The sequence below is a fragment of the Xiphophorus hellerii genome, chromosome 12, assembly GCF_003331165.1.
Source record: "Xiphophorus hellerii strain 12219 chromosome 12, Xiphophorus_hellerii-4.1, whole genome shotgun sequence".
Taxonomy (NCBI): domain Eukaryota; kingdom Metazoa; phylum Chordata; class Actinopteri; order Cyprinodontiformes; family Poeciliidae; genus Xiphophorus; species Xiphophorus hellerii.
Genome location: NC_045683.1, coordinates 842,724 through 867,309, shown reverse-complemented (window position 1 = coordinate 867,309; position 24,586 = coordinate 842,724). Strand labels below are relative to the sequence as shown.

The following is a 24,586-nucleotide window of genomic DNA, read 5'->3' as shown; positions in this document are numbered from 1 at the left end:
CGAGCAGGAGAAAAATGGCGCCCACGCAACGGTTAGACTTGTTGGTTTGAGAGGAGGAGGTGGGCGGAGCTTGTCAGAGTCAAATTGACGCGCCTTGAATACACTCTGGAAATTTACACCAACACTAGGTGGCATTTTACTCAGTCTGTTGTTGTATTTGCTCTGAAAGAGTCAATGAATTGTGACACTGCATATTTAACACTGCAAAATTTACTGTGCAGGTCTGGTTTTGGTTCTGGTTTTGGTTCTGGTCCAGGTTCTGGTCTGGTTCTGGTCCAGGTCTGGTTCTGGTCTGGTTCTGGTCCCGCAGGTCAGCAGCAGCTCAGACTCTGATGGTTCTGAAAGGCTCCTGAGATTCAACCGGGTCGGTTCTGAAACCTGGAGGAATCGGATCAATAATCATTATTTTATTATTATTTATGTCGCAGCGCCATGTTTCTGCCCCCCGTCCTCCCCCCGCAGTGGGCCAGTCCGGATGAGGGGGGGAGGGGGGCGTGTTGTGACCGCGTGCGCGCGCGTGCCCGTGCGGTATATGTGGGAGTGAACAGCAGCAGCAGGAGCGGAGTCATCGGTCGGAACCGGAGCCGCTGGATGGTTCTGCTCAGCGGGACGCGAACAGGTGAGGCGCTGCTTCTGTCGCTGCGGGATTCTGCGGGAATGATCCTCTGCTGAGGTCACCGCTATGTGTACTGTTAGTGTGTGTGTGTGGGTGTGTTGGGTGTGTGTGTGTGTAGGTGTGTGTGTGTGTGTGTGTGTTGGGGCCGCAGCCTGTGTTTATCTGCAGCGTTCAGCCGCAGCAGCAGCAGCGGGGAAAGCCTCCGTCCCTCCCCGGCTCCGGTCGCCCTCCGGCCGGCCAGCCTTCGCGCTGCCGCCGGGCTGCGGAGCTCAGCAGCGGGCAGAGCGGCTGCCTCCTCCCGCTGCTGGCGGCTCTCCGTCAGGCTGTGGAGCTCCGATGTTCTGATGCTGTGAAATTATGTAAAGAGCTGCTTGAAGAGAGCCGGAGGATTAACGCGGGGAGGATGGATTTATGTAACAGCTCTTCATCCTCCTCCTCCTCCTCCTCCTCCTCCTCCTCCAGCATCCCCGCTGTCTGCGGCTCCGTGAGGAGCTCCAGCGGGGAGCCGCGAGGAGCTCCAGCGGGGAGCCGCGGCTCTGCGGTCCGCTGCTGGACCCAGAGCTGCTGGTAAAGCTCTGGTCCGCTGACCGAACCGCTTCCTGGAGAAACATGACATCATTACTGTTGTTTCTGCTTTGATCCTCCTGAAAATGTCAGATTTTTGCTTTTTATTCAGATTATTTTTCATAATTCAGAAGTTATTAGGAAAGTTTCTGTTTCCTGATGTTCAGAAATATTAAAAATCAAACAGGAGTTTCGATGTTTTCTGCAGCCGGGCGGTTCTGGACGGTTCTGGGTAAATTGATGTTGGGTTGCCATGGAAACAGCTGGTTCTGTCGGGCTGCTGGGTGTCACGGTGAAGTTAGGTACGCGGGCAGGTTCTGGGTCAGAGCCAGCAGCGCCCGAACCGGGTTTACGGTTCTGGTTCTAAATGGTTTCTGGATCTAAACGGAACCGCTGCTGGTGAGAGCTGGACCCGGTCCTGATACTGACAGACCAGATCTGGATCACAACCTTCCGGACCGATGTTTGATCAGATGTAGTTTTAGGAAGCAGAAAGAAATCCAACCAGAACCGGTTAGAAAACCAACTGGACCGGGTTCTGTTGGACCGGTCAGACTGACGGCCATCAGTTCAGTCTGACGTGATTTAAATTATTTAGCCAGAAACAAAAACATGGAGTTTATAAACGAAATATTAGAAAACTAAACAGTTTAAACTAAATATTTAGTTAACTAACTTCTTCATTGGGAGATAAATATTTATTTTGAAGCTAAATACTTAGTTACTTTAAATACTTAGTTACTTTAAATACTTAGTTACTTTAAATACTTTGTTAGCCAACCAAATATGTAACTAAATAAGTAGTTTGAAAGTGTGATATTTCTACGTGAATTAATAACTAATAAAATGTGACTCTAACATTTGAACATTTCTGACTGAAACTTTATGAACTCAGTTCAGGGTTTCCCCCAGTATATTGTAGACCTTGTTTATGTTTTTAGGAAAATAATTATAAATTTAAAAAACGATATATATATATATATAATTCTTTTTTTAGCCGGATATCAAGCGTCTCTGTTGCTCTGAGTGTTTCACTGACGGAGCAGATTTATCCCTAAAAGATGAGTTTATAGAAGATAAATTTATAGTTTATGCATTTAAAGCCGGACCAATCACATTGCTGCGCCTCTCGCTGCAGCAGCTGGATGAAATTGACCTCAGGCGGATCGTTTTCACTCAAACTGGACTCAGGCTGACCTGCATGGATATTTACATCAAAGCCCTGAGGAATTATGTTTCATTCCAGAGCTTTTGATCAAGGTAGGAGTTTAAACCCGCCGTGTTAGCTCTGGTTGTGTTAGCTCTGGTTGTGTTAGCTCTGGTAGTGTTAGCTCTGGTAGTGTTAGCTCTGGTAGTGTTAGCTCTGGTTGTGTTAGCTCTAGTTGTGTTAGCTCTGGTAGTGTTAGCTCTGGTAGTGTTAGCTCTGGTTGCGTTAGCTCTGGTTGTGTTAGCTCTGGTTGTGTTAGCTCTAGTTGTGTTAGCTCTGGTTGTGTTAGCTCTGGTAGTGTTAGCTCTGGTAGTGTTAGCTCTGGTTGTGTTAGCTCTAGTTGTGTTAGCTCTGGTTGTGTTAGCTCTGGTAGTGTTAGCTCTGGTTGTGTTAGCTCTGGTAGTGTTAGCTCTGGTTGTGTTAGCTCTGGTTGTGTTAGCTCTGGTTGTGTTAGCTCTAGTTGTGTTAGCTCTGGTTGTGTTAGCTCTGGTTGTGTTAGCTCTGGTTGCGTTAGCTCTGGTTGTGTTAGCTCTAGTTGTGTTAGCTCTGGTTGTGTTAGCTCTGGTTGCGTTAGCTCTGGTTGCGTTAGCTCTGGTTGTGTTAGCTCTATGTGAACCGCAGGAATAACTTGTAGTGGCTTTCAGCGAAGCGTTGATGGAGCGCTGAGAATGATTTATATTTGTGAACAACGAATTATGTGGGTCGTTTCCATCTCAACAGCTGCCCAGCGTGTGGCGCTGTCTGCCCTGTACAGTTCATGTCTGTGTCCCGGTTGGTTGGCGCGTTAGCGGTTAACTAACCAGCGCTAACCTCATCATGCAGGTTCAGCCAGTGAGGAGCTTCACGTTTGCCTCATAGTCACGCATCATGCTGTTTGTATATATTTTTTTTAGTAATATTTTTCCGGTTACGATGCATCAAACCATATCAGATGTTTTGTCCATTTAGTCAGACAGAGTTAATGAGTCCAGAGATCTGAGAAACTCGTCCATAAACTGGAGCAACCAAAACAGTTTCTGTGACTCTTATTAAAACTCAACAGACAGAAATGTTAGAGCTACTAAAGCCACATTAGCATTAAATTAAATCTCAGTGCAGCAGATTGAACTCATCCTGCAGGGCCGGTCCCAGGCTGCATGAGGCCTGGGGCAGAATCTGACCTAGGGGCCCCTTTAGCTGCTAAAAACATTAGCGCCGCTAACAGCTTCTGTGTTGGATTTAATCTGGGAGAGAGAGAGTAGATTAACTGGCCAACCTGAAAACAATCAGTTATAATTACAGTTTATTAATTTGTATTTATGAACAAACAGCTCAAAGTAAAATATTAAACTCACAGCATCAGATTGTTGCTATGGTAGCAACACAGGTTACATTTATGTATCTGTGGTTTGTGTTAATAAGATCATTTATGGCCCCTGGGGGCCTCATGGAGCCGCTGACTTAATTTGGATTAAACAGAAGTGAAAATAATTGATATTCATCTTAATTAAATTCTTTTATTTGTTGTTTTTAAGACTAGTTGTGGGTTTAAATATCGTTTCATTGGCCATGTGTTAAAGTAACATTTAATAACCCAGTAATATTTTTAAATTTTCTGTCACTTTAACATGTTTTAGTATAAAAACATGGCCGACGCCTCGGCGCCGGCTGAGCAGGTTTACTGGGAGAAACTGCAGTTTAATGGAAAACATCCAGAGATGAAGTTCAGGAGGTCCATCAGAACCCACAACCTGGGCCGGGGCTGATTCTGTCTGGTTCTGTAGAACCGGGCTGGTTCTGGCCGGTTCTGTCTCAGTCCAAACAGAGGAAGTGGAGGCGGCTGCAGCATCAAAGCCTCTGAGGGGAAACGCGGCGCCGGCTCCTGCAGAGGAAACCTCTGATGTTCTGGTTTTGGGCCCGGACTCTCCTGGTCAGAACCCTGAGCTGGTTGCCGTAGCAACGGAGCAGCTCTGGTCCCATGAAGGAAAGATTTATTCATTTATTCATCTCAGTGAGGAGAAGCTGAAACAGCGGGCCGGGCTTTGACTAGACCCTTCCAGCTGCTTGTCTGGGCTCCTGGTTCTGCTGGTGACCCAGTTTGGACTCACACTGGGTCACCATCACTCCGCCACCGCCGTGCTTTAACTTTAACCCTGTCCTGACCTTTAACCTTTGACCTGCTGGCTGAGGCCTACAGAGGAGGTGGAGATCATTCCTCTGAGCTTCCCGCTCTGACCTCTGACCTTTGACCTTTAGCTGAACCTGCTGAGACGGCTGCACTGTAAAAACACAAAATATTACCAAGTATCTTTTTTCTATTTTTTATTGGAAATCTCTGATCACATTTAAATAAAATAAACTTATAAATAAAGTTTCATGTCGATACTAAATGTTATTTTAGGTCAATATTTTATTCATATTGATGGAAAAGTTTCACTGGCTGATAATTTCACTAATAACAAAACATTTTCACTTTAAACAAACTTCTGTGTCTCACTGAAACATTATTTATCAGTTAGTTTGGTTTTATCTCTACACTGTAAAACAAACGTTTCTGCTGCAGGTTCAGTTTTTTACTTTCTCTTCCTGAATCGTCTCAACGGCTGAAACTCCAGTAAACAGTTTGTGTCCGGGTCCAAACCGATTGGTGGTTACCACGGCAACCAGACACCCTGATTGCTGGTTTCACTCCGGCTGTTTGGGTTTCATTTAAATGTTTAATCTCAGTCTGGATCTGGTTCTGTTGGGTCGGCCCGGTTCTCCTCCCACTTCAGTTTGGGACCGTTTGATTCAGGATGAGTGGCTCTGTGTTCAGACGGTCCCTGAACGCCTCTGTTCGGACAGTCCCTGAACGCCTCTTTGTTCGGACGGTCCCTGAACACAGCTCTGAGTTCAGACGGTCCCTGAACGCCTCTGTGTTCAGACGGTCCCTAAACGTCTCTGTTCAGACAGTCCCTGAACGCCTCTTTGTTCGGACGGTCCCTGAACACAGCTCTGAGTTCAGACGGTCCCTGAACACCTCTGTGTTCAGACAGTCCCTGAACGTCTCTGTTCGGACGGTCCCTGAACGCCTCTTTGTTTGGACGGTCCCTGAACGCCTCTTTGTTTGGACAGTCCCTGAACGCCTCTTTGTTTGGACGGTCCCTGAACGCCTCTTTGTTTGGACAGTCCCTGAACGCCTCTTTGTTCGGACGGTCCCTGAACACAGCTCTGAGTTCAGACGGTCCCTGAACGCCTCTCTAGGCTCCTCTATTTCTGGAAACATGAGTCATCTTCTCCCGGATTACACAACCAGAACCTGGTTCTGCGGGTCGGTCGGGCCGCAGCAGGAAGCCGTTCAGCCAGACGATTACCGATCATTTGATTATTGATCAGGGATCAAATGTTACAATTTCTGTTCTGTTCATCCATCCATCTTTAGATCATCAAAGTCAGATTGTTTCTGTCTTTTTCCCAGGATACATTTCTCTGCCCTTCCTGCTTATTGACTCTACATTAATGTTTAATCTACACTGTAAATATTTCTCTGATGTTTAATTGATTTTTACAAAATCAAACATTTCTTCAGAAAAACTAAACCTTTGAGTTATGAAGATTTGATTCTGACTGGTGTTTCTCCTCCTGCTGCTGTTTTTAAAAAGCCAAACTCAGAGTCTTTAAACCTTTAAAACGTCTTGAAACTTTTTGTTTCTCAGCAGAAATGTTAAGATTCGGTTCGTCTGGAGGTCAAAGGTCGAGATAAAAGCAGCTTCAGCTGTTTGTGGTTCCGGTTCTGTGACTTGTTTTTGCTCCAGATCAGATAAAACTCCAGAAATAACCGATGTGTTGCTGCAGCGGCCTGGGCTCTTATCTGAGAGCGCAGCGGGGGGCCAGGGAGGCAGCGAGGGGCCTGGGGCCCGGCGAGGCCCGGCGGGGTCCGGCTCTGCTCCAGGAATGTTAAGCTGAGTCGATAGACACCTTCAGGTCCGTCAGGATACCAGAGACACGAAGAATCGTAGAGAGGAAGCAGGGAGCAGGAGAAGAAAGGAGGAAGTTAGAGAGGAAATGGTTTGAAAGGAAAACAGGAAGGTCTGAGGAATGAAACAGGAAGGAAGCAGGAGGCAGATTAGGAAGCATGTGAGAGGAAGAGACAGGAAGAGCGAGGAGAAACGACAGAATACGGACAAAAGGAAAAACTGTTGAGATGGAAACGAAGACGGGATTAAAAACCAGATGAAACACAGCAGGATGTGATTGACAGATTGTCTCAGTCTGACTCAAATCCTGCTTGATCCAGCTGCTGTTGCCATGGCAACCGGACCAATCAGCAGCTAGACGGCGAGAAAGGAGGCCAGTTTGATTAAACTTCATCAGCGTTTCAGTGGAAAAACTCAAATGTTTCAGGAAACCAGAAAAAAACAAACATTTTTTTCTCCAATTTCTATGTTTTAATGTAAAAATGAGGAGAAAAAGTTTCCTGTCAACTTTTAGCTGCTGGAGACGAGAAGGAAAGAAAAACAACAAAAATACTCCTGAAAAAACAAAAACAAAAAAAACTGACTTCCTGTCAATCAGAACCAACGGCTGCAAGACGCTGACGTCTGCGTCGACCAATGAGAGCGGCCGATACAGAGAGGCTGGGCGTGGTCGCTTCAGCTGTGGGCTGAGATAAGAGACAGGACTCACACACACACACACACACCAATACACACACACACACACCGAGCTGTAGCTGAGTTCTTGTGATTTCATAAATTCCCAGAAAACAGAAACTTCAGGCTGAAGCTGAACTTTGTTCATCGACCAAACAGACGTCGTTTCATCATTCAGTGTTTATTAAGATTTAGATTTTATATTCATTAAAAAAATAAAAAATATTCAAATATCATAAAAACATGGAATCCGATGTTTGCAGATGCAAAACATTGAAGTGTCAGATTTGATTTTTACCTCCAAATAAAGTTTTTTGAAACATAAAAATCTGTCGCATGTTGCCTTCAAACACCTACAGAAAAAGTAGAATTAAATTAAAACGACCTAACATTATAAACTGCTGCTTTTATTCCACTTTACTGAGACCGATGGAGAACCTGTGGTGCTTTCAGGAACAAATTGGACATCAGAAAGAGACAATTATGGTATTGATTTGACAGCACAGAAAAGGAGTTGGTTTCTGCTTTCTGAGGGTCAGTGAATGCACCGTGATGTGAAGCTAAAACTCGCTGGTAACAGCTGCCGATGCCTTCAGATTCCATGTAACAGCTGGCAATGCCTTCAGGTTCCATGGGAACAGCAGGTGATGCCTTCAGGTTCTATGGAAACAGCTGACGATGCTTCAGGTTCCATGTAACAGCTGGCGATGCCTTCAGGTTCAATGGGAACAGCTGACGATGCTTCAGGTTCCATGGGTACAGCTGACGATGCCTTCAGGTTCCATGGGTACAGCTGGTGATGCCTTCAGGTTCCATGTAACAGCTGGCGATGCCTTCAGGTTCCATGTAACAGCTGACGATGCCTTCAGGTTCCATGTAACAGCTGACGATGTCTTCAGGTTCCATGTAACAGCTGGCGATGCCTTCAGGTTCCATGGGAACAGCTGGCGATGCCTTCAGGTTCCATGTAACAGCTGGCGATGCCTTCAGGTTCCATGGGAACAGCAGGTGATGCCTTCAGGTTCTATGGGAACAGCTGACGATGCCTTCAGGTTCCATGGGAACAGCAGGTGATGCCTTCAGGTTCCATGTAACAGCTGGCAATGCCTTCAGGTTCCATGTAACAGCAGGTGATGCCTTCAGGTTCTATGGGAACAGCTGACGATGCTTCAGGTTCCATGTAACAGCTGACGATGCCTTCAGGTTCCATGGGAACAGCTGACGATGCCTTCAGGTTCCATGTAACAGCTGGCGATGCCTTCAGGTTCCATGGGAACAGCAGGTGATGCCTTCAGGTTCTATGGGAACAGCTGACGATGCCTTCAGGTTCCATGGGAACAGCAGGTGATGCCTTCAGGTTCCATGGGAACAGCTGACGATGCCTTCAGGTTCCATGTAACAGCTGGCGATGCCTTCAGGTTCCATGGGAACAGCAGGTGATGCCTTCAGGTTCTATGGGAACAGCTGACGATGCCTTCAGGTTCCATGGGAACAGCAGGTGATGCCTTCAGGTTCCATGTAACAGCTGGCAATGCCTTCAGGTTCCATGTAACAGCAGGTGATGCCTTCAGGTTCTATGGGAACAGCTGACGATGCTTCAGGTTCCATGTAACAGCTGACGATGCCTTCAGGTTCCATGGGAACAGCTGACGATGCCTTCAGGTTCCATGGGAACAGCTGACGATGCCTTCAGGTTCCATGTAACAGCTGGCGATGCCTTCAGGTTCCATGGGAACAGCAGGTGATGCCTTCAGGTTCTATGGGAACAGCTGACGATGCCTTCAGGTTCCATGGGAACAGCAGGTGATGCCTTCAGGTTCCATGTAACAGCTGGCAATGCCTTCAGGTTCCATGGGAACAGCAGGTGATGCCTTCAGGTTCTATGGGAACAGCTGACGATGCTTCAGGTTCCATGTAACAGCTGACGATGCCTTCAGGTTCCATGGGAACAGCAGGTGATGCCTTCAGGTTCCATGTAACAGCTGGCGATGCCTTCAGGTTCCATGTAACAGCTGGCGATGCCTTCAGGTTCCATGTAACAGCTGGCGATGCCTTCAGGTTCCATGGGAACAGCAGGTGATGCCTTCAGGTTCTATGGGAACAGCTGACAATGCCTTCAGGTTCCATGGGTACAGCTGGTGATGCCTTCAGGTTCCATGGGTATAGCTGGCGATGCGTTCAGGTTCCATGGGTATAGCTGACGATGCCTTCAGTTTCCATGGGAACAGCAGGTGATGCCTTCAGGTTCTATGGGAACAGCTGGTGATGCCTTCAGGTTTCATGGGTACAGCTGACGATGCCTTCAGGTTCTCTGTATAATCCAGATTTTATATCGTGACAGAAAGGTTCAGATCTCTTTGTGGTGCGTTTACTGACCTTCCTGGGTGTCAGACAGGAAGTTCCAGAACTCCTGTTGCTTCAGAGTGAACTCCTGATTGAAGTGAAGTTTTTCCAGAAACCAGATGTGAACCTTAATGCATCCAATAATAATAAAATGTCTGCATAGCAACCAGCAGCTGTTGCTATGCAGAAGCTGAGGTTCATCTGGTCTGGTTTGTAAAACAGGAATATTTTTCCTGATGAGGAGGAGAAACGATCAGCAGATAGAAAATGTTTTTTCTTCCAGCTCTGCTGCATCATGACTCGGCAAACTGTGACTCAGCAGATTTCAGTCTGTGACCTACTTCCACATGTTCAACATGAGACTGCAGCAAACTGCAGCAGCAGGAGGAAGAGGAGCTGCAGTTCTTCATCCTGCTGTTAAAACTGTTAAATAAATCTGGGATCCACTGGATTCAGTTTGATTCTGGGATCCTGATCGATTCAGATTCCTAAACCATCCGGATGGGATTCCTGCTCATTAGCTCAGAGATGGACCCGGTCCGACCAGAACCAGCAGAGGTTCTCCTGATACTCAGAGTCTTTTACTGCATCACAATTTGATTTGATTTTTAAAATGATTATCCAGGATGGTTCCTGCCAGGAGGCGGGTCTTAGCGCTGCCAATCAATGCTGCTAAATGAGCTAACAGGAGAGAAGCAGCTCACCTTTACAGGAAACCCGTTTATCCGCCGTCATCGGCACAAACCGGATCCTGGACACAAACAATTTGTAGCAAAATATCAACATTTCCGCATAAAACAGAAACAAACTTCTGACCAATCACAGCCCAGAGCTGTGAGCGACGTGGACCCGCCCACCAGCGAGTTGGCTCCGCCCACCAGCAACGTCCCAAAGTCCTTACGGGCTGAAAAACGTCCAGATGTTTGGCTTCACTGTCTTTCTTTTATTTTGTAGTTTTTTCTCAGTTTGTACTGATTTCTGCTCACACTTACTTTCCAGTGCCGTCTCCATGGCAACATTGATACAAAATGGAGACAGCTTCATGCTTTGTTATTGTTTTTAAACTGATTTTGGGATTTTTAAAATCGATTCTGAACTGAATGAGATTCTGATGTGAATCGAACGGCAGAAAATCCTGAAATCCAGAGAGAAAATGACTAGAAATCATTTTCTAATCTTACATTTAATACATTTAAAACTGTATAAAAGTGAAAGTCTCTACAGTTTAGTAAACAAGTCAAATATTTCTCCTCATTTATTGGCCATTTTGTTTTTATAATCTGCTTAATGCAGCCATATGTTCTTTGAAATGTCACAGTTCCCAGCAGTCCCTGAACGCAGCACCAGCAGGCCGCGGTGTTAGGCAGGAAGTCAGTGACCGGCACTAAGGACCGCCACAGCGATGCTAACGCGCTGATTTACGGCGGCCGGTGTGGAGACAGAGAGGTTGTGACTCTGAGCTGATGTGACGAAACAGGAGCTGAAATCTGAAACTTCATCTGGTTTTTATGAAACATGAAGGAAGAAAAAATAAACATCAAACCTCAAACGGTGCATTCACTGACAGTCAGGAGTTTCCTGCATGTTGACCAGAGAATCAGACTGTTTGATTTAATCCCCTGGGCGTGGCAGGCGGGCGGGGCTGGCCCGCTGCCTCTGTGACCCCTTCAGGGAGGTCCGGCGCTGGCAGCATCATCCTGCCGGCTGATTGGACGGCGCGGGGAGGTAACCTAGCAACGGGCAGACATCTCCCTGCATTCTCGGCGGACCCGGCAGCCCGGCAGCATCCCACTCAGCAGAACCGAGAGGGAAGTTCTGGTGTCCATTTCATCTTCGGCTCGTTGCCTAGCAACAGAGTCCGGTTCCTGAAAATGAAGCCGCTTCCTGAAATAGACGCACAAAGAACAGGAGCACAAATCTGCATTCACGGATCAGAACCGATCCGATCACCAGAACCCGGCAGACTGGAGCGGGTCGCTCCCCAGGGACGGAGCGGCGCCTCTTCCTCTTCTGAACGCATCACTTCCTGTCTGCAGGCCGGGGTCAGAGGTGGAGAAGCAGCTGATTAGTGAGTTAGAGCAGAATGAGCTGTGAGTTCATTTTTAAAGTTTCAGACAGTAAATGTGACCTCTAGGTGACCCCTGGTTGACTTCTGGGTGACCCCTGGTTGACCTCTGGTTGACCCCTGGGTGACCCCTGGTTGACCTCTGGGTGACCTCTGGTTGACCCCTGGTTGACCTCTGGTTGACCTCTGGGTGATGGCAGTTCTACTTTCTGCTCCAGACTCTCTGGCTGCTGCTGTTTGTTCTCTTCTGTAGAAATGAATCAGCTGTTGATTAATGATCATTTCTGAGCTGAAAATGATCTTTTCCTAATTCTGATTCAGGTGGATCGGGGTCAAAGGTCAGGAGTCCGTAGATCCACAGGTTTTAGGATGATAGAAAGAAATAATTTGTTTTAATATCTGTAGAGAATTTCCAGAAGAAAATCAAACGTGATTAATAATGTAGAAAGAAGCATTATTTGACCCGCAGGCTGGTGCAGCGGTTAGTGGTTAGAAGTTAGCGGTTAGCAGTTAGTGGTTAGAAGTTAGCGGTTAGCAGTTAGCGCGGCCACCTTGTGGCATAAAGCTTCTCGTTGTGAACGTGAGTTTCCTCCAGGTACTTCCTCTTCCTGCCACTAAAAGCTATCAGATTGGACACGCTTCTGCTAATATGCTAATAACAGAGCTAATTTTTCATTTTTCACTTTAGCACACTTTTTTGCTTCACGTCTGTCTTTAAGTTTTTAGATTTAAGATTTAAAATCTTCCTACAACAGTCGAAGCCATTGGGGCCATAAGATCTCAAAAACAAAATGTCGTCTCATCGACGTATTTCAGGTTTTGTAAACTGAGAAATTTGCTCCTGATGATGATAAATGACTTTAGTTTCATGAATGAAGGTTTCAGCTGCAGGAAGTGACCACAACTCCCAGAGCTCCCAGTCTGGCCGTCAGGAAACCATTAAGGTATCAATTATTCAGAGACCAGAGTCTGAAGAGCCGACCGGATTCTGATCGAAGATCAGCGTGGATTCTACAGTCCAGCTTGCCGTCCGGTCTCTGAATGTAACGAATTTAAAACAACGTAAACGTCCAGATCCGTCTGAACAAACAGCAGTTTCATCTAAAACCTCCTGATCAGCAAAACCTAAAAACAAATCAAAGTACAAATAAAGCATCACTTTCATTGAAAAACATCTAAATTTCTTTTCAGTCCCCGACCATTTAAAATATTTAAGTTTTAAAATATCTAATTGTATAAAGTAAAAACTGAATATTTATTTGTCTTGAATGAACTGAACCCAAAATTATCAAACTTATTTCAAACCCAACAAATCAAAACGTGAAGAAACATCAAATTTAATGGAAAACGATGCAGATTAAAAACATTCAGAGCAGATTTTTATTTCTAGATGCGCTCCGGTGGTCTGAACTCATAGAAAGTCACCATGTAGATTACAGGGGTCTCAAACTCCAGTCCTGGAGGGCCGCAGTCCTGCAACCTTTAGATGAGCCTCTGCTGCACCTGAACAGAATAATGAGGTCATTAAGGTTCTGGAGAACCGGTCCACACCAGGAGGTGATGAAGCCGTTTCATTCCAGTGTTTTGTACCTGTTGCTCATCTAAAAACTGTAGGTCTGCGGCTGGAGGCCTGGAGTTTGAGACTCCTGATTTAGAATCTCAGCCGTTCTAGGTGGAGTTTTCTATAACCTCTAGATCTATGTGGCTGAGACGTGGCTCCATCCTGGCTCTGCAGCGCCCCCTGCTGGATCGCGCTGACGACGCTCTGATTATCCTTCAGCTCCCAGTTTGTCTCCCAGTTAAACTACAGAGAAACCATTGAAACCAGTTAAACTACAGAGAAACCAGTTAAACCAGTTAAACTACAGAGAAACCAGTTAAACCAGTTAAACTACAGAGAAACCACTGAAACCAGTTAAACTACAGAGAAACCAGTTAAACTACAGAGAAATCACTGAAACCAGTTAAACTACAGAGAAACCAGTTAAACCAGTTAAACTACAGAGAAACCAGTTAAACTACAGAGAAACCACTGAAACCAGTTAAACTACAGAGAAACCAGTTAAACTACAGAGAAACCAGTTAAACTACAGAGAAACCAGTTAAACCAGTTAAACTACAGAGAAATCAGTTAAACTACAGATAAACCACTGAAACCAGTTAAACTACAGAGAAACCAGTTAAACTACAGAGAAACCACTGAAACCAGTTAAACTACAGAGAAACCATTGAAACCAGTTAAACTACAGAGAAACCATTGAAACCAGTTAAACTACAGAGAAACCAGTTAAACCAGTTAAACTACAGAGAAACCAGTTAAACTACAGAGAAACCAGTTAAACTACAGAGAAACCAGTTAAACCAGTTAAACTACAGAGAAACCAGTTAAACTACAGAGAAACCAGTTAAACTACAGAGAAACCAGTTAAACCAGTTAAACTACAGAGAAACCAGTTAAACTACAGAGAAACCAGTTAAACCAGTTAAACTACAGAGAAACCAGTTAAACTACAGAGAAACCAGTTAAACCAGTTAAACTACAGAGAAACCAGTTAAACTACAGAGAAACCAGTTAAACCAGTTAAACTACAGAGAAACCAGTTAAACTACAGAGAAACCAGTTAAACTACAGAGAAACCAGTTAAACTCCAGAGAAACCATTGACCTCCAGCCATTTTCCGTTTTTCAGTAAGTTTCAGGTCTTGAAGTTTCTGTCGTCATGGTTGCTTAATGACCCGCTTTTCGTTTTAAAAAGTACCAACAGAACCCAGTTTGTTGTTTCTGCACCAGAGTTCTGGAGTTACTGTTGGAGTTTGAGTCCAGTTTTCCTCCTGTGGTTCCAGGTTCTGATCGGCCCGACGAGCCCAGAAAGCAGAACAGAGAAGCTCCTGATGCAGAGATGATCCGCCTTTTCTCTGTGAGGTAAAAACACCGGCGGTTCTGAATGCCGCTTCCCGCTCACAGCCGGGCCTTCTGGAACCGTCCCTTTGTGTCTGTTGGACCCGCCGCACAAAGAGGCGCCGCGGCCGGGCGCTGCAGCTGCAGCAGGGCATGCTGGGAGTTCTGATCGAGTCCAAACAAATAATCTGACCAGAGACAAAATCCAGAGGTTTACAATCCGATCCTGTAAACCCGACACCATCCTGCAGAACCGCCAGAACCTCCATTCTGGTTCTGGTCTGGTTCAGGTTCCTCCCAGTTTAAACCAGAGCTTCCAGTCTGGTTTCTCTCTGTGTGGTTTTAATTGGCTGTCTGCCTGTCTCCTCAGGAACTGACCAATCAGCAGGCATGATGATGCCCAAGGTGAGTGGTTTCAGTGGGAGGAGTCTGGTGACCTTGAGCCGACCTTTTGACCTCTTCCTGTCCCTGTGTGTGCGGAGCAGCAGCCGGCGCAGACGTCTCCCGGCAGCGTCCTGTCGCTCAGAGGGACCGGCGTTCCCGGATCGCCCGCCGCTGCCATCGTGGTGAGACTCAGAGGAATGTTCTTCAGACGACCTTGAAGTGACCTCGGGCGTCTCTGACCTCTGACCCCGCGTGTCTCTGTAGGCCAGGGTGGAGGACGGCGTCATCGGCTACAAGGACCTGGCGGCGCTGCCCAGAGACAAAGCCATCCTGGACATCGAGAGACCCGACCTGATGATCTACCAACCGCACTACAGCTACAGCCCTCTGGAGGTCACGACCTCTACTGACCTCTACTGACCTCTAGCTGTTCCAGGGATCAGTTTACATTTGATCACAGTTTTCTGTTTTTCTTCTCTTGCTGTTAAACTTGAACTGATGGAGCCCAACTGGTTTAACTGGGAGAAGATAGAAACCAGTGGTTAGTTAGTTAGTTAGTTAGTTAGTTAGTTAGTTAGTTAGTTAGTTAGTTAGTTAGTTAGTTAGTTAGTTAGTTAGTTAGTTGCTGGGACATTTTTCCTTCTTCCAGTTTTTGTTGAATCTGTGTCTCTCCTGTTTTTTCTTCCAGAGGTCTTTGTCTCCTCGCTCCGTTTCTCCTCCTGCCTCCCCAGAGGTAAACACTCTTCATCACACTCTTCATCGTTCAGGCCGATGCGTCTCCATGGAGACGGGGCCCTGATGCATCATCACCATCATCATCATCAGGCTGCAGGTTTCCTCCTCAGATGTTCTGGAGGCGGCGATCCGGCCCGCTGCCGCCGAACCGACAGGAGCCTGCACCTGGTTGCTATGGGCTGCACCTGGTCGCTATGGGCTGCACCTGGTCGCTATGGGCTGCACCTGGTCGCTATGGGCTGCACCTGGTCGCTATGGGCTGCACCTGGTTGCTATGGGCTGCACCTGGTCACTATGGGCTGTACCTGGTCGCTATGGGCTGCACCTGGTTGCTATGGGCTGCACCTGGTCGCTATGGGCTGCACCTGGTTGCTATGGGCTGCACCTGGTCACTATGGGCTGTACCTGGTCGCTATGGGCTGCACCTGGTTGCTATGGGCTGCACCTGGTTGCTATGGGCTGTACCTGGTTGCTATGGGCTGCACCTGGTCGCTATGGGCTGCACCTGGTTGCTATGGGCTGCACCTGGTCACTATGGGCTGCACCTGGTTGCTATGGGCTGCACCTGGTCGCTATGGGCTGCACCTGGTTGCTATGGGCTGCACCTGGTCACTATGGGCTGTACCTGGTCGCTATGGGCTGCACCTGGTTGCTATGGGCTGCACCTGGTCGCTATGGGCTGTACCTGGTCGCTATGGGCTGCACCTGGTCGCTATGGGCTGCACCTGGTCGCTATGGGCTGCACCTGGTTGCTATGGGCTGTTGCCTAGCAGCAGCAGGGACGCTGCAGATTTGTTTGGACCTTTCTGTGGTTCTGTCGGGTCGCCTGAAGGTTGTTTCTGTGGTTTTTTAAAAATATCTAAATCTGTGATTTCTAAAACATACATTTTATTTCTGAAGTATATTTCTATACTTTAGAAACATTAGCAGGAGATTCGGTGTCGGTGTCCAGATCAGGACAAGATCAGGCTGAAGCAGCAGAAGTGAGAAACACTGCCGCCTGCAGGTGGGAGGCAGCATCACATGAACCTTTTCATCATTACTGCTGAACATTTGCAAAAAGCTCCAAATTATTTATTATAATAAAAACATCAGCAGGAATCTGTTGATCTGAGAGAATTTCAGTGATTGTTGAACCTGGAGAAAGTGATGTAAACACAGAGTTTATTAAAGCAGCGACTCCCAACCCAAACCCGGTCCTCTGGCCCCCTGCCAGCTGTACCTGAGGACCGGGTGGCTCTACAGGACCACAGAAAAGCTTCTGGCGGGCCGGATTTGGCCCCCGGGCCCTGAGTTGGTTTTTATCCAGACGGGTTTAAATGACATGAATTCACTTCCTGTCCATTTCCTCTGTTTCCTCCCAGAACTCGTCCAAGGAGTCCAGGGACTGGCTGGAGAACCGGTCGCCTGGCGGTTCTTCACCCGGTTCCACCATCCAGAGCAGCAGAACCCAGAGCTCACACACACCGCCGGCGCTGAACACACCCATCGCCGCCAACACACACCCGGCGGGCAGCAAGAGCGCCATGCAGCATTTCCACCGACCCGGTAACGGCACAACGCTCCACTCTGGAAACACGTTTCTGCAATAATTTACAACGTTTAGTCTGAAGAACCAAGGTTCATTTTTCAGTTGTATTTTCACCAAGTTATTCATTCAGTTATAAATTCAAACTAAATATTAACAAGCAAAATATTTAGCCGAAAACTAAATATTTAGCTAACAAGCTAACTACTTAGCAGGCTAACTCTGCAGTTAAATATGTATTCTTGAGGTTAAACATTTAGTTTGCTTATTAAGTGTTTAGTTTGGGGCTCTGAGGTTTATGAATGGATGAGTGACTTGGTGAAAACATGACTTTCGAACGGCTCCGAGTCTCCAGGTCAACGAGTTTCTGAAACTTTAAAAACCTCCAGGTTTTAAAACGCACAAATAATATTAAAATCTGAAGGTCTGAGGATGAAACTGGATTAAATATAAAAAATAAAAAGACTTTTTCTGTTTTATTTACTAAATAATTTTAATCATTTAAGTTTTAGTCGTTTTTGATTAAATTTTTTTTACATTTTTTTTATAGAAAACGGATCCAACATCTATAAGAAGCCTCCCATCTACAGGCAGGGTGAGTTTCTGACTGAATGTGGGTCAGCGCCGCGCCCGCTAATCAGCTTTAACATGCTGAGTGTGTGTGTGTGTGTGTGCGTGTGTGTGGGTGTGTGTGTGTGTGTGTGTGTAGACGTCTCGTCCTCGCCCGTCCCTCAGGGGAAACACATCGAGGATCTGATCATCGAGTCGTCAAAGTTCCCAGCAGCTCAGCCTCCAGATCCCAACCAGCCGTCCAAAATCGAGACCGACTACTGGCCCTGCCCCCCGTCACTGGCCGTGATTGGTACACACACACACACACGCCCACACACACACACACACACACACACACACACACACACACACACACACACACACACACACACACACCATATGCAGAAAGTCATGCAGCAGCTGACGTTCCCTCTAAATCCTGCAGAGAAGGAGAGTCAGAGGAAGGACCAGCGGGAGGAAGAGGAGGAGGATGAAGGGGAGCTGGAGGACGAGCTGTGGGGCCTCCGGGCCCTGCAGAACCAGGAGCTGAACAAGGTGGGGATCAGAACCCGTCGTACGGAGAAACATAAGGGCCAAACGTTTGTTCAAAAGAAAACAAACAGAAAAAGATTGAAGTTTTATTCCGATACAAACCCGATGGCCCGGTTCACCTCCACACCTTCCCTCAGTGCAGCGTCTGAGCCGCACTCCTCACTGAAGTTCTGTTTTGTCGGGTCAGATCCAGTCCAACCTCGGGAAAATCCTCCTGAAGGAAGAACTGGGGAAGTCTGCGGGTCCGCTGAGGAGGAAGACCCGTTCACTGCCGGACCGGAACCAGAACACCGGTACGGACTGAGCCTGGACCCCACTGGTTCTGATGGAGCCTCCTGGTTCTGATACGGTCCAGTTTTTCCAGAACCCGTCCCTCTGGACTGACCTTGCTCTCCTCTCTGTTCCAGGCTCCGGTGCCTCCAGGTCGGTGTATTTCCCAGCATCCTCCAGGAGCGGCCTGTCCCGGGTACGTGGTTCTGTTCCTGCTGCTGCGCGACCCGATCGGGTCACATGGTGACCGGTGTGTTTCTGTTTCAGCTGCAGTCTGCAGAGTTCGGCACCGCAGAGAAAAACCCGGCAGGTAAATCCTGCAAACCGTTTCTTTTATCCAAAGTGAAAGTTAGCAGCAGAAATCTGGAAAATTAATAACCATCATCTTCAAATAACAGAGAATTAATTTCCTGTCACATTATTCATTCAGTTATATCAGATTCAAACTAAATATTTAATTTACAGGATAAATATCTAGTTTGTTTTAGGCTAACAATTTAGCATGCTAACTAAATATTTAACAAGTTAACTATTTAGCTGATGTTAGCTCACTACTTAGCTGGCACTAAATATTCAGTTAACAACCCAAATATTTAGCTTATTCATTAAACATTTTAACGATAATATAAATGTTTAGTTATAAATTGTGGCTTTTATAAATAAATGATTAAAATGGTAAAATCATGACTTGGAAAATGAAGCCATTTTGTCCAAATTGTTCATTTTTAGCTTTAATTTGACTAAAAACATAAATATCTCCTCTTCCTGTTCTTCACTCTGAAATGTAGAAAATATGTTTATTATTTCTGAGTTTTACCTGTAAATATTTCCATCCTGGTGTGAAGCTGCACTGATCCGTTTCCGTCTGTCTGTCTGCAGGCCTGCAGGTTCGTCTGAATTCACCCGACATCCATGATGACGACAAAAACTCACGTTTTCACTGGGAACCAGTTACAATCTGGGAACCAGTATTAAAAACCAGTTTGATCTGTGATCTGTGTAAACTGTAACCAGTGACTGTCTGTGTTTGGGGTCATGGGGTCAGAACGGAGACTCCAGGATAGACCGGGGGAACTCCCTCCCCAGCATGCTGGAGCACAAGGTGAGGAAACTGGACCAGTTCACACCAGCTTTACTGGAGTCTTACTGGTTTTACTGGTTTCACCTGCTGTTGTAGATTTACCCGTATGAGATGCTGGTGGTGACCCACAGAGGGCGCAGCAAGCTGCCCCCCGGGGTGGACCGGACCCGCCTGGAGGTAACTTCTACACAAACTAGATCTGCTTTCGTCAGGAAACATTCCAGGTTCTTCCTGATCAAAATAATTTATTTCTAATGTTTCGATCAGATTCTGCTAAAAAATTCAAAATTAAGTTCACTTTATTCTTCAAATTAGTTTTAAAAGTTTTTAATTAGATCACAAAAGCTGTTTTGTGGTTATTCTTATTTACTTATTTATTTTTTGTTCTGGTTTATATGTTTATTTTTTAGTGATTTATTTATTTAGTTATTTTCTTCATCTTTTTCGATTTCCACCCAAAATATCTGTGATTAATCAAAACAAGGAATATCAGAGAAAAGGAAAATAATAATGCAAACAACTCTAAGATTAAAAGTAAAAGTAGATTCTAACCCACATGTAGGATTTGGTTTTTTGTTTATTTAGTTTCTGTGTCTGTAGAGTCTCCAGGTTTTGATCAGTTATACCTGCGTCTTGTTTCCCCTGATTGTCTTCCTGTGTATTTAAACTCACCTCTTTGTCTGTTGGGTCGTCGTCTCGGCGTCTCGTCGTCTCGTCGTCTCGGCGTCTCGGCGTCTCGTCGTCTCGGCGTCTCGGCGTCTCCTCGTCTCGGTGTCTCGTCTGCTGTCAGATGTTTATTGTACCACCAGTTGAGCTCTTAGCCTTCTGCTGTTTCTGTGCTGCTTGTTGTTTATCATTAAATTCATCATCTATCACTCTTCAACCATAACCTGGGTCCACCTCAAATCATGTGTTAAACAATTTCATTTTTAATTTGGGACACCATTTGGTAGCGTTCTGTGTTTTTCTTTGTGCTAAATGTATCCATTTAATTATTTTGTTCTTATCTAACTGGTTATTAGTTATTTTAAATATTAATATCTCTGTTCGTCTGAAATGTTTGCTTTGGTTGCACTAATCGGTGATTAAAACGTTTCTATGGAAACCCAGCAGAGCGTGGAGTCGTTGCCTCCTCCTGGCCAGCAGGGGGCGACAGTGTGAGCCTGTTTCAGCCTCTTCTGTCCTCCTGCAGAGACATCTGTCCCAGGAGGAGTTCCTCAGCGTCTTCAGGATGCCCATCGAGGACTTCGACCGCCTCTCCCTCTGGAAGAGGAACGAGATGAAGAAGAAGGTCTGTCTCTTCTGACCTTCCCGGGACTACGCTTCCCAGAACCCCCTGCTCCTCCCGGACGGCCCGGCGGGAAGCGGGACGGACTGCGGCCGGGTTCTCCGGACCGCCGGACTCTTGGGTTTGTGGACGGCTTGGGGCGGGCTGTCGGGGTTCTGCTGCGTCACTTTAGCGTCACCAGCTTCACTAAACTAGCTAGCGCACAAACTGTCCGGCTAACGGGAGAAGACCCAGCTGCTGGGTTCTGGTTCTGAATCCTGGAATCCGCCACAAACAGCAGAAAAAGTCTCAACATTCCTCTGACCCCGAGTCAGTTCCCACAGCGTCCCTGACGGGGCCTCCTATTGGCTAAGCCAGCGATGATGTCACAATAACGGCGTTTCTTTCCCAGCAGTGAAGAAGAAAAACGAGGTTTGAATTTGATGACACAAACTGGAGCCGAACCTGCAGACCGAAACAAGTTAACAGCTGGAATAATGATTGATTATCCGCATGAATAATCGATTCTTTTCAAAGATTACATGACTGTTTTGATGAATAATCAATTATTCTGATGATTAATTGGTTATTTCAAAAAATTAATCTATCGTTTTGACAAATAATCAATTATTTGGACAAATCTATTATTCCAATGACTAATCTAACATTCTGCTAATTGATTATGTTGAACAGAAATCATTTCTGACAAATAGCCAATTCCTCTGCTGATTAAACTATTATTGCAAAGATTAATCAACTATTTTGATGAATAATCGAATATTCTGACTGTTCATCAATTAATCTGATAAAAATATTTGGTATATTCTGGAGATTTTTCATTTTACTGCATAAGCATTTTTATACAGTGATGGAAAAACAAAAATATAACTAAATAATTATTTTCCTTTTGTAAATAAGAAAATTAACATTGTGTTGCTAAAATGCTAAACTAATTTATTTGTACAGTGAGCAGATTATTTTTAGTAAAGGTTTAATCTGCAGATTTAAAAAAATACTTAAAACATCAACATGAGAAAAACTCTGGTCTTTTCATGCGTGTCGAACTGATCTGGGGATTATTTATTGGATTATCTGATTAATAATTGGGCTGTTGAGCACATTTTACTGTCCAACATCTTTTTACAGGATGTGAAGCTGAACCTGCATCTGCAGCAGTTCTGGGAAAAACAGATTTATTTTTCATCTAAAATGATAAATTTACATATTTTTGTACAGTTTTGTCTCAATTACCGCTAATTTACCCTTTTTACCTGTAGAATATATTCAATATATTCATTTAATGATTAATCGATTATTAAATTAGCTGACGATTATTTCCTGGTCCCAGTAAACCCAGCTCACCTTACTGGTTCCAGTCCAGCTCCAGTCTGAGTCGTGATCAAATCTCCTCGTTTTTCTTCATTCGTTCATCAGCAGAAACCACTGCCACACACCCACACACACACACACACACACACACACACACACACACACACACACACACACCCTGAGACGTGGCCCAGTGGGTGCTTGACGTCCAGTTCGGTTCTCGTTGCTTCGTGACCAAACGATGTGCAGCTGTTTTTCAGAAAGTGGCATGTTTGTTATGAATTCATCTAAAAATGTAAAAATGATTAAGAGGAAGCGGGAAGTTTGAAAGAAACGGACTTCAGCTGGTGGAAACCCGTCATTCTGCTCCGTAACGCTCCGCAGCGCCACACCTGGCCGGCAGGTTAACTGCACCTAACGAGTCAGGCTCCGAGTCCGAACCGGATTTAAGGAAACCCGTTTCAGATTTAATCCAGCTGGGATGAAAATCAGAGGAATAATTATTTCGTATTAATGTTCTCAGATGGTGCAGCTGCTGTTTTAATTTCCATTAAGTGATTTAATTGTCGCTCCGTCTGACGAGTCCAGGCCGTTTACAGCTGATGTAAAACAGCTGCTGGTGGATGGGATGCAGAGGAAACACGAAAATAAAATGAAGTAAAGGCTAAAACACAATAAATTACCTACCATCCTTATTTAAAATAGAATTAAGAATGTTTTTTTGTCAAAACATTACATTTCTGTTAAAATTAGCACAAACCTTTAGAAGCAGCTTCCTGTGGAGGCCAGCAGAGGGCGCTCTGACACAGGCTGCACTCAAACGGAAACAGAAGAAAAGCTGTTGACAATAAAACGGAAAGATTCAAGAAACATTTTAAACATATAAGCTTTTTGTTATGTTATAAATTATGTTTGAGGATTGATTTGATATTTAATATTGTTGTATATTTTTGCTGTTTTTATGCATTTTTACAAACTAAGCAGTGGATAATAAATCTAACTGTATATTTATTATTATTTTACTGCATTTTTAGCTTTTATCAGACTTTCTGTAGGACAGTTAGGAGCTTCAGTGTTTTAAAGCTGCAGGATGAGCCCTGGTTATTAATGATTAATGATTATTCATGATTATTCCCGTTATTAGTGATGATTAATGTTGATTTGGATCCTTTAAATCCGGGCTCAGGGACTCGGACCTGCATCAGTCGACTCGCTCTCACTGCATCATTTGAAATGAAAAGGTCAAAGTTCACCGCCAGCATCACTCCTTCGCTGCTTCCTGTATCTGTGGAAAAACGACACAAACAGAAAAAATCATTTGGCTGAAATGTGAGACGAGTCGGAGCGAAGACGCGTCCGCCACGTTGAGTTGGGGATTTTTCTTCAGTTTTTGTTTCCTGGTGTTTTCCTGAGCGGTTCATGCTGTGTTCTGATTGGCTGCTTGCCGTGACCGACTCCATGACGACACAAAGATTGTTCATGTTTCTCTTTTTCTACAGTTTCTGCTGTTTTTGAATCAGTTTTTTATTCTTTGCAGGACGACTCAGACGCTCAACTCATTTTATTTATTAAAAAAATGATTTATTTCTATTCTGGTGAAATAAAACAAAACCAGGTTTTTCTCCCACATCCTTCAGCTTCCAGAAAAACAATTAAATCTTTTTTTGGAAAATATTTACTTTGAAAACTTCTGCAGTGATCCATAGTTTAACCTTAGGAACTGATTTCTGTCTAACACCTGAAGGATGAAGCAGATAATCTCATTTAATCTCATTTATTGTTTAAATTGTTAGTTTTTTCATCTACCTGAGCCTCCTTCATCACCTTTAGCCCCTCCTGAGTGGGTCGGTGTTTGGGGTGGCGCCGTTTCTCCGGCGCCGTCTGACGTCGTCCTGCTGACGTTGTTTTCATATCTGGGTGCAGAAATGTAACATGATGTGAGTGAAGAGCCAGAATTACAATAAAAAGGTTTCTAGCAGCTTTCAGACCATGACCATGTTTCTCTGGAGGAGGAGGAGGAGGAAGAAAAGGAGGAGGAGGAGGAGGAGGAGGAGGAAGAAAAGGAGGAGGAGGAGGAGGAGGAGGAGGAGGAGGAGGAGGAGGAAGAAAAGGAGGAGAAGGAGGAGGAGGAGAAGAAAAGGAGGAGGAGGAAGAAAAGGAGGAGGAGGAGGAAGAAAAGGAGGAGGAGGAAGAGGAGGAGGAGGAGGAAGAAAAGGAGGAGGAGGAGGAGGAGGAAGAAAAGGAGGAGGAGGAGGAAAAGGAGGAGGAGGAGGAAGAAAAGGAGGAGGAGGAAGAGGAGGAGGAGGAGGAAGAAAAGGAGGAGGAGGAGGAGGAGGAAGAAAAGGAGGAGAAGGAGGAGGAGGAGGAAGAAAAGGAGGAGGAGGAGGAAGAAAAGGAGGAGGAGGAAGAAAAGGAGGAGGAGGAGGAGGAGGAGGAAGAAAAGGAGGAGGAGGAGGAAGAAAGGAGGAGGAAGAGGAGGAGGAGGAGGAAGAAAAGGAGGAGGAAGAGGAGGAGGAGGAGGAGGAGGAGGAGGAAGAAAAGGAGGAGGAGGAGGAAGAAAAGGAGGAGGAGGAGGAAGAAAAGGA

General features: G+C 45.5%; 1 protein-coding gene across 3 annotated transcripts; it reads left to right on the top strand.

Moving 5' to 3' along the window:
* Positions 1 to 325: 325 nt before the first annotated feature.
* Positions 326 to 21,496, top strand: LOC116729461 (dematin-like). Of its 3 annotated transcripts, XM_032578039.1 has the most exons (18): positions 326 to 619; positions 11,377 to 11,430; positions 14,249 to 14,327; positions 14,674 to 14,708; positions 14,789 to 14,869; positions 14,952 to 15,080; positions 15,376 to 15,420; positions 16,787 to 16,970; positions 17,501 to 17,545; positions 17,660 to 17,812; positions 17,948 to 18,057; positions 18,242 to 18,347; positions 18,462 to 18,520; positions 18,592 to 18,634; positions 19,204 to 19,211; positions 19,370 to 19,426; positions 19,502 to 19,582; positions 20,598 to 21,496. In XM_032578039.1, the coding sequence occupies exons 4-18, from the start codon at positions 14,694 to 14,696 to the stop codon at positions 20,709 to 20,711; spliced, it is 1,230 nt and encodes a 409-aa protein (XP_032433930.1). In that variant the 5' UTR covers positions 326 to 619; positions 11,377 to 11,430; positions 14,249 to 14,327; positions 14,674 to 14,693; the 3' UTR covers positions 20,712 to 21,496. The 3 variants fall into 3 exon arrangements, with proteins under 3 accessions (XP_032433930.1, XP_032433929.1, XP_032433931.1); XM_032578038.1 differs by lacking the exon at positions 11,377 to 11,430; XM_032578040.1 differs by lacking the exon at positions 326 to 619 and having other exon boundaries at positions 11,371 to 11,408.
* Positions 21,497 to 24,586: the final 3,090 nt, after the last annotated feature.

Bases quoted from the DNA above. Each gene is read 5' to 3' on its own strand.
- LOC116729461 (XM_032578038.1), top strand. The intron at 16,971-17,500 runs GTAACGGCACAA...TTTTTTTTATAG, and splicing joins GCAGCATTTCCACCGACCCG to AAAACGGATCCAACATCTAT. The intron at 18,521-18,591 runs GTACGTGGTTCT...TTTCTGTTTCAG, and splicing joins CCAGGAGCGGCCTGTCCCGG to CTGCAGTCTGCAGAGTTCGG.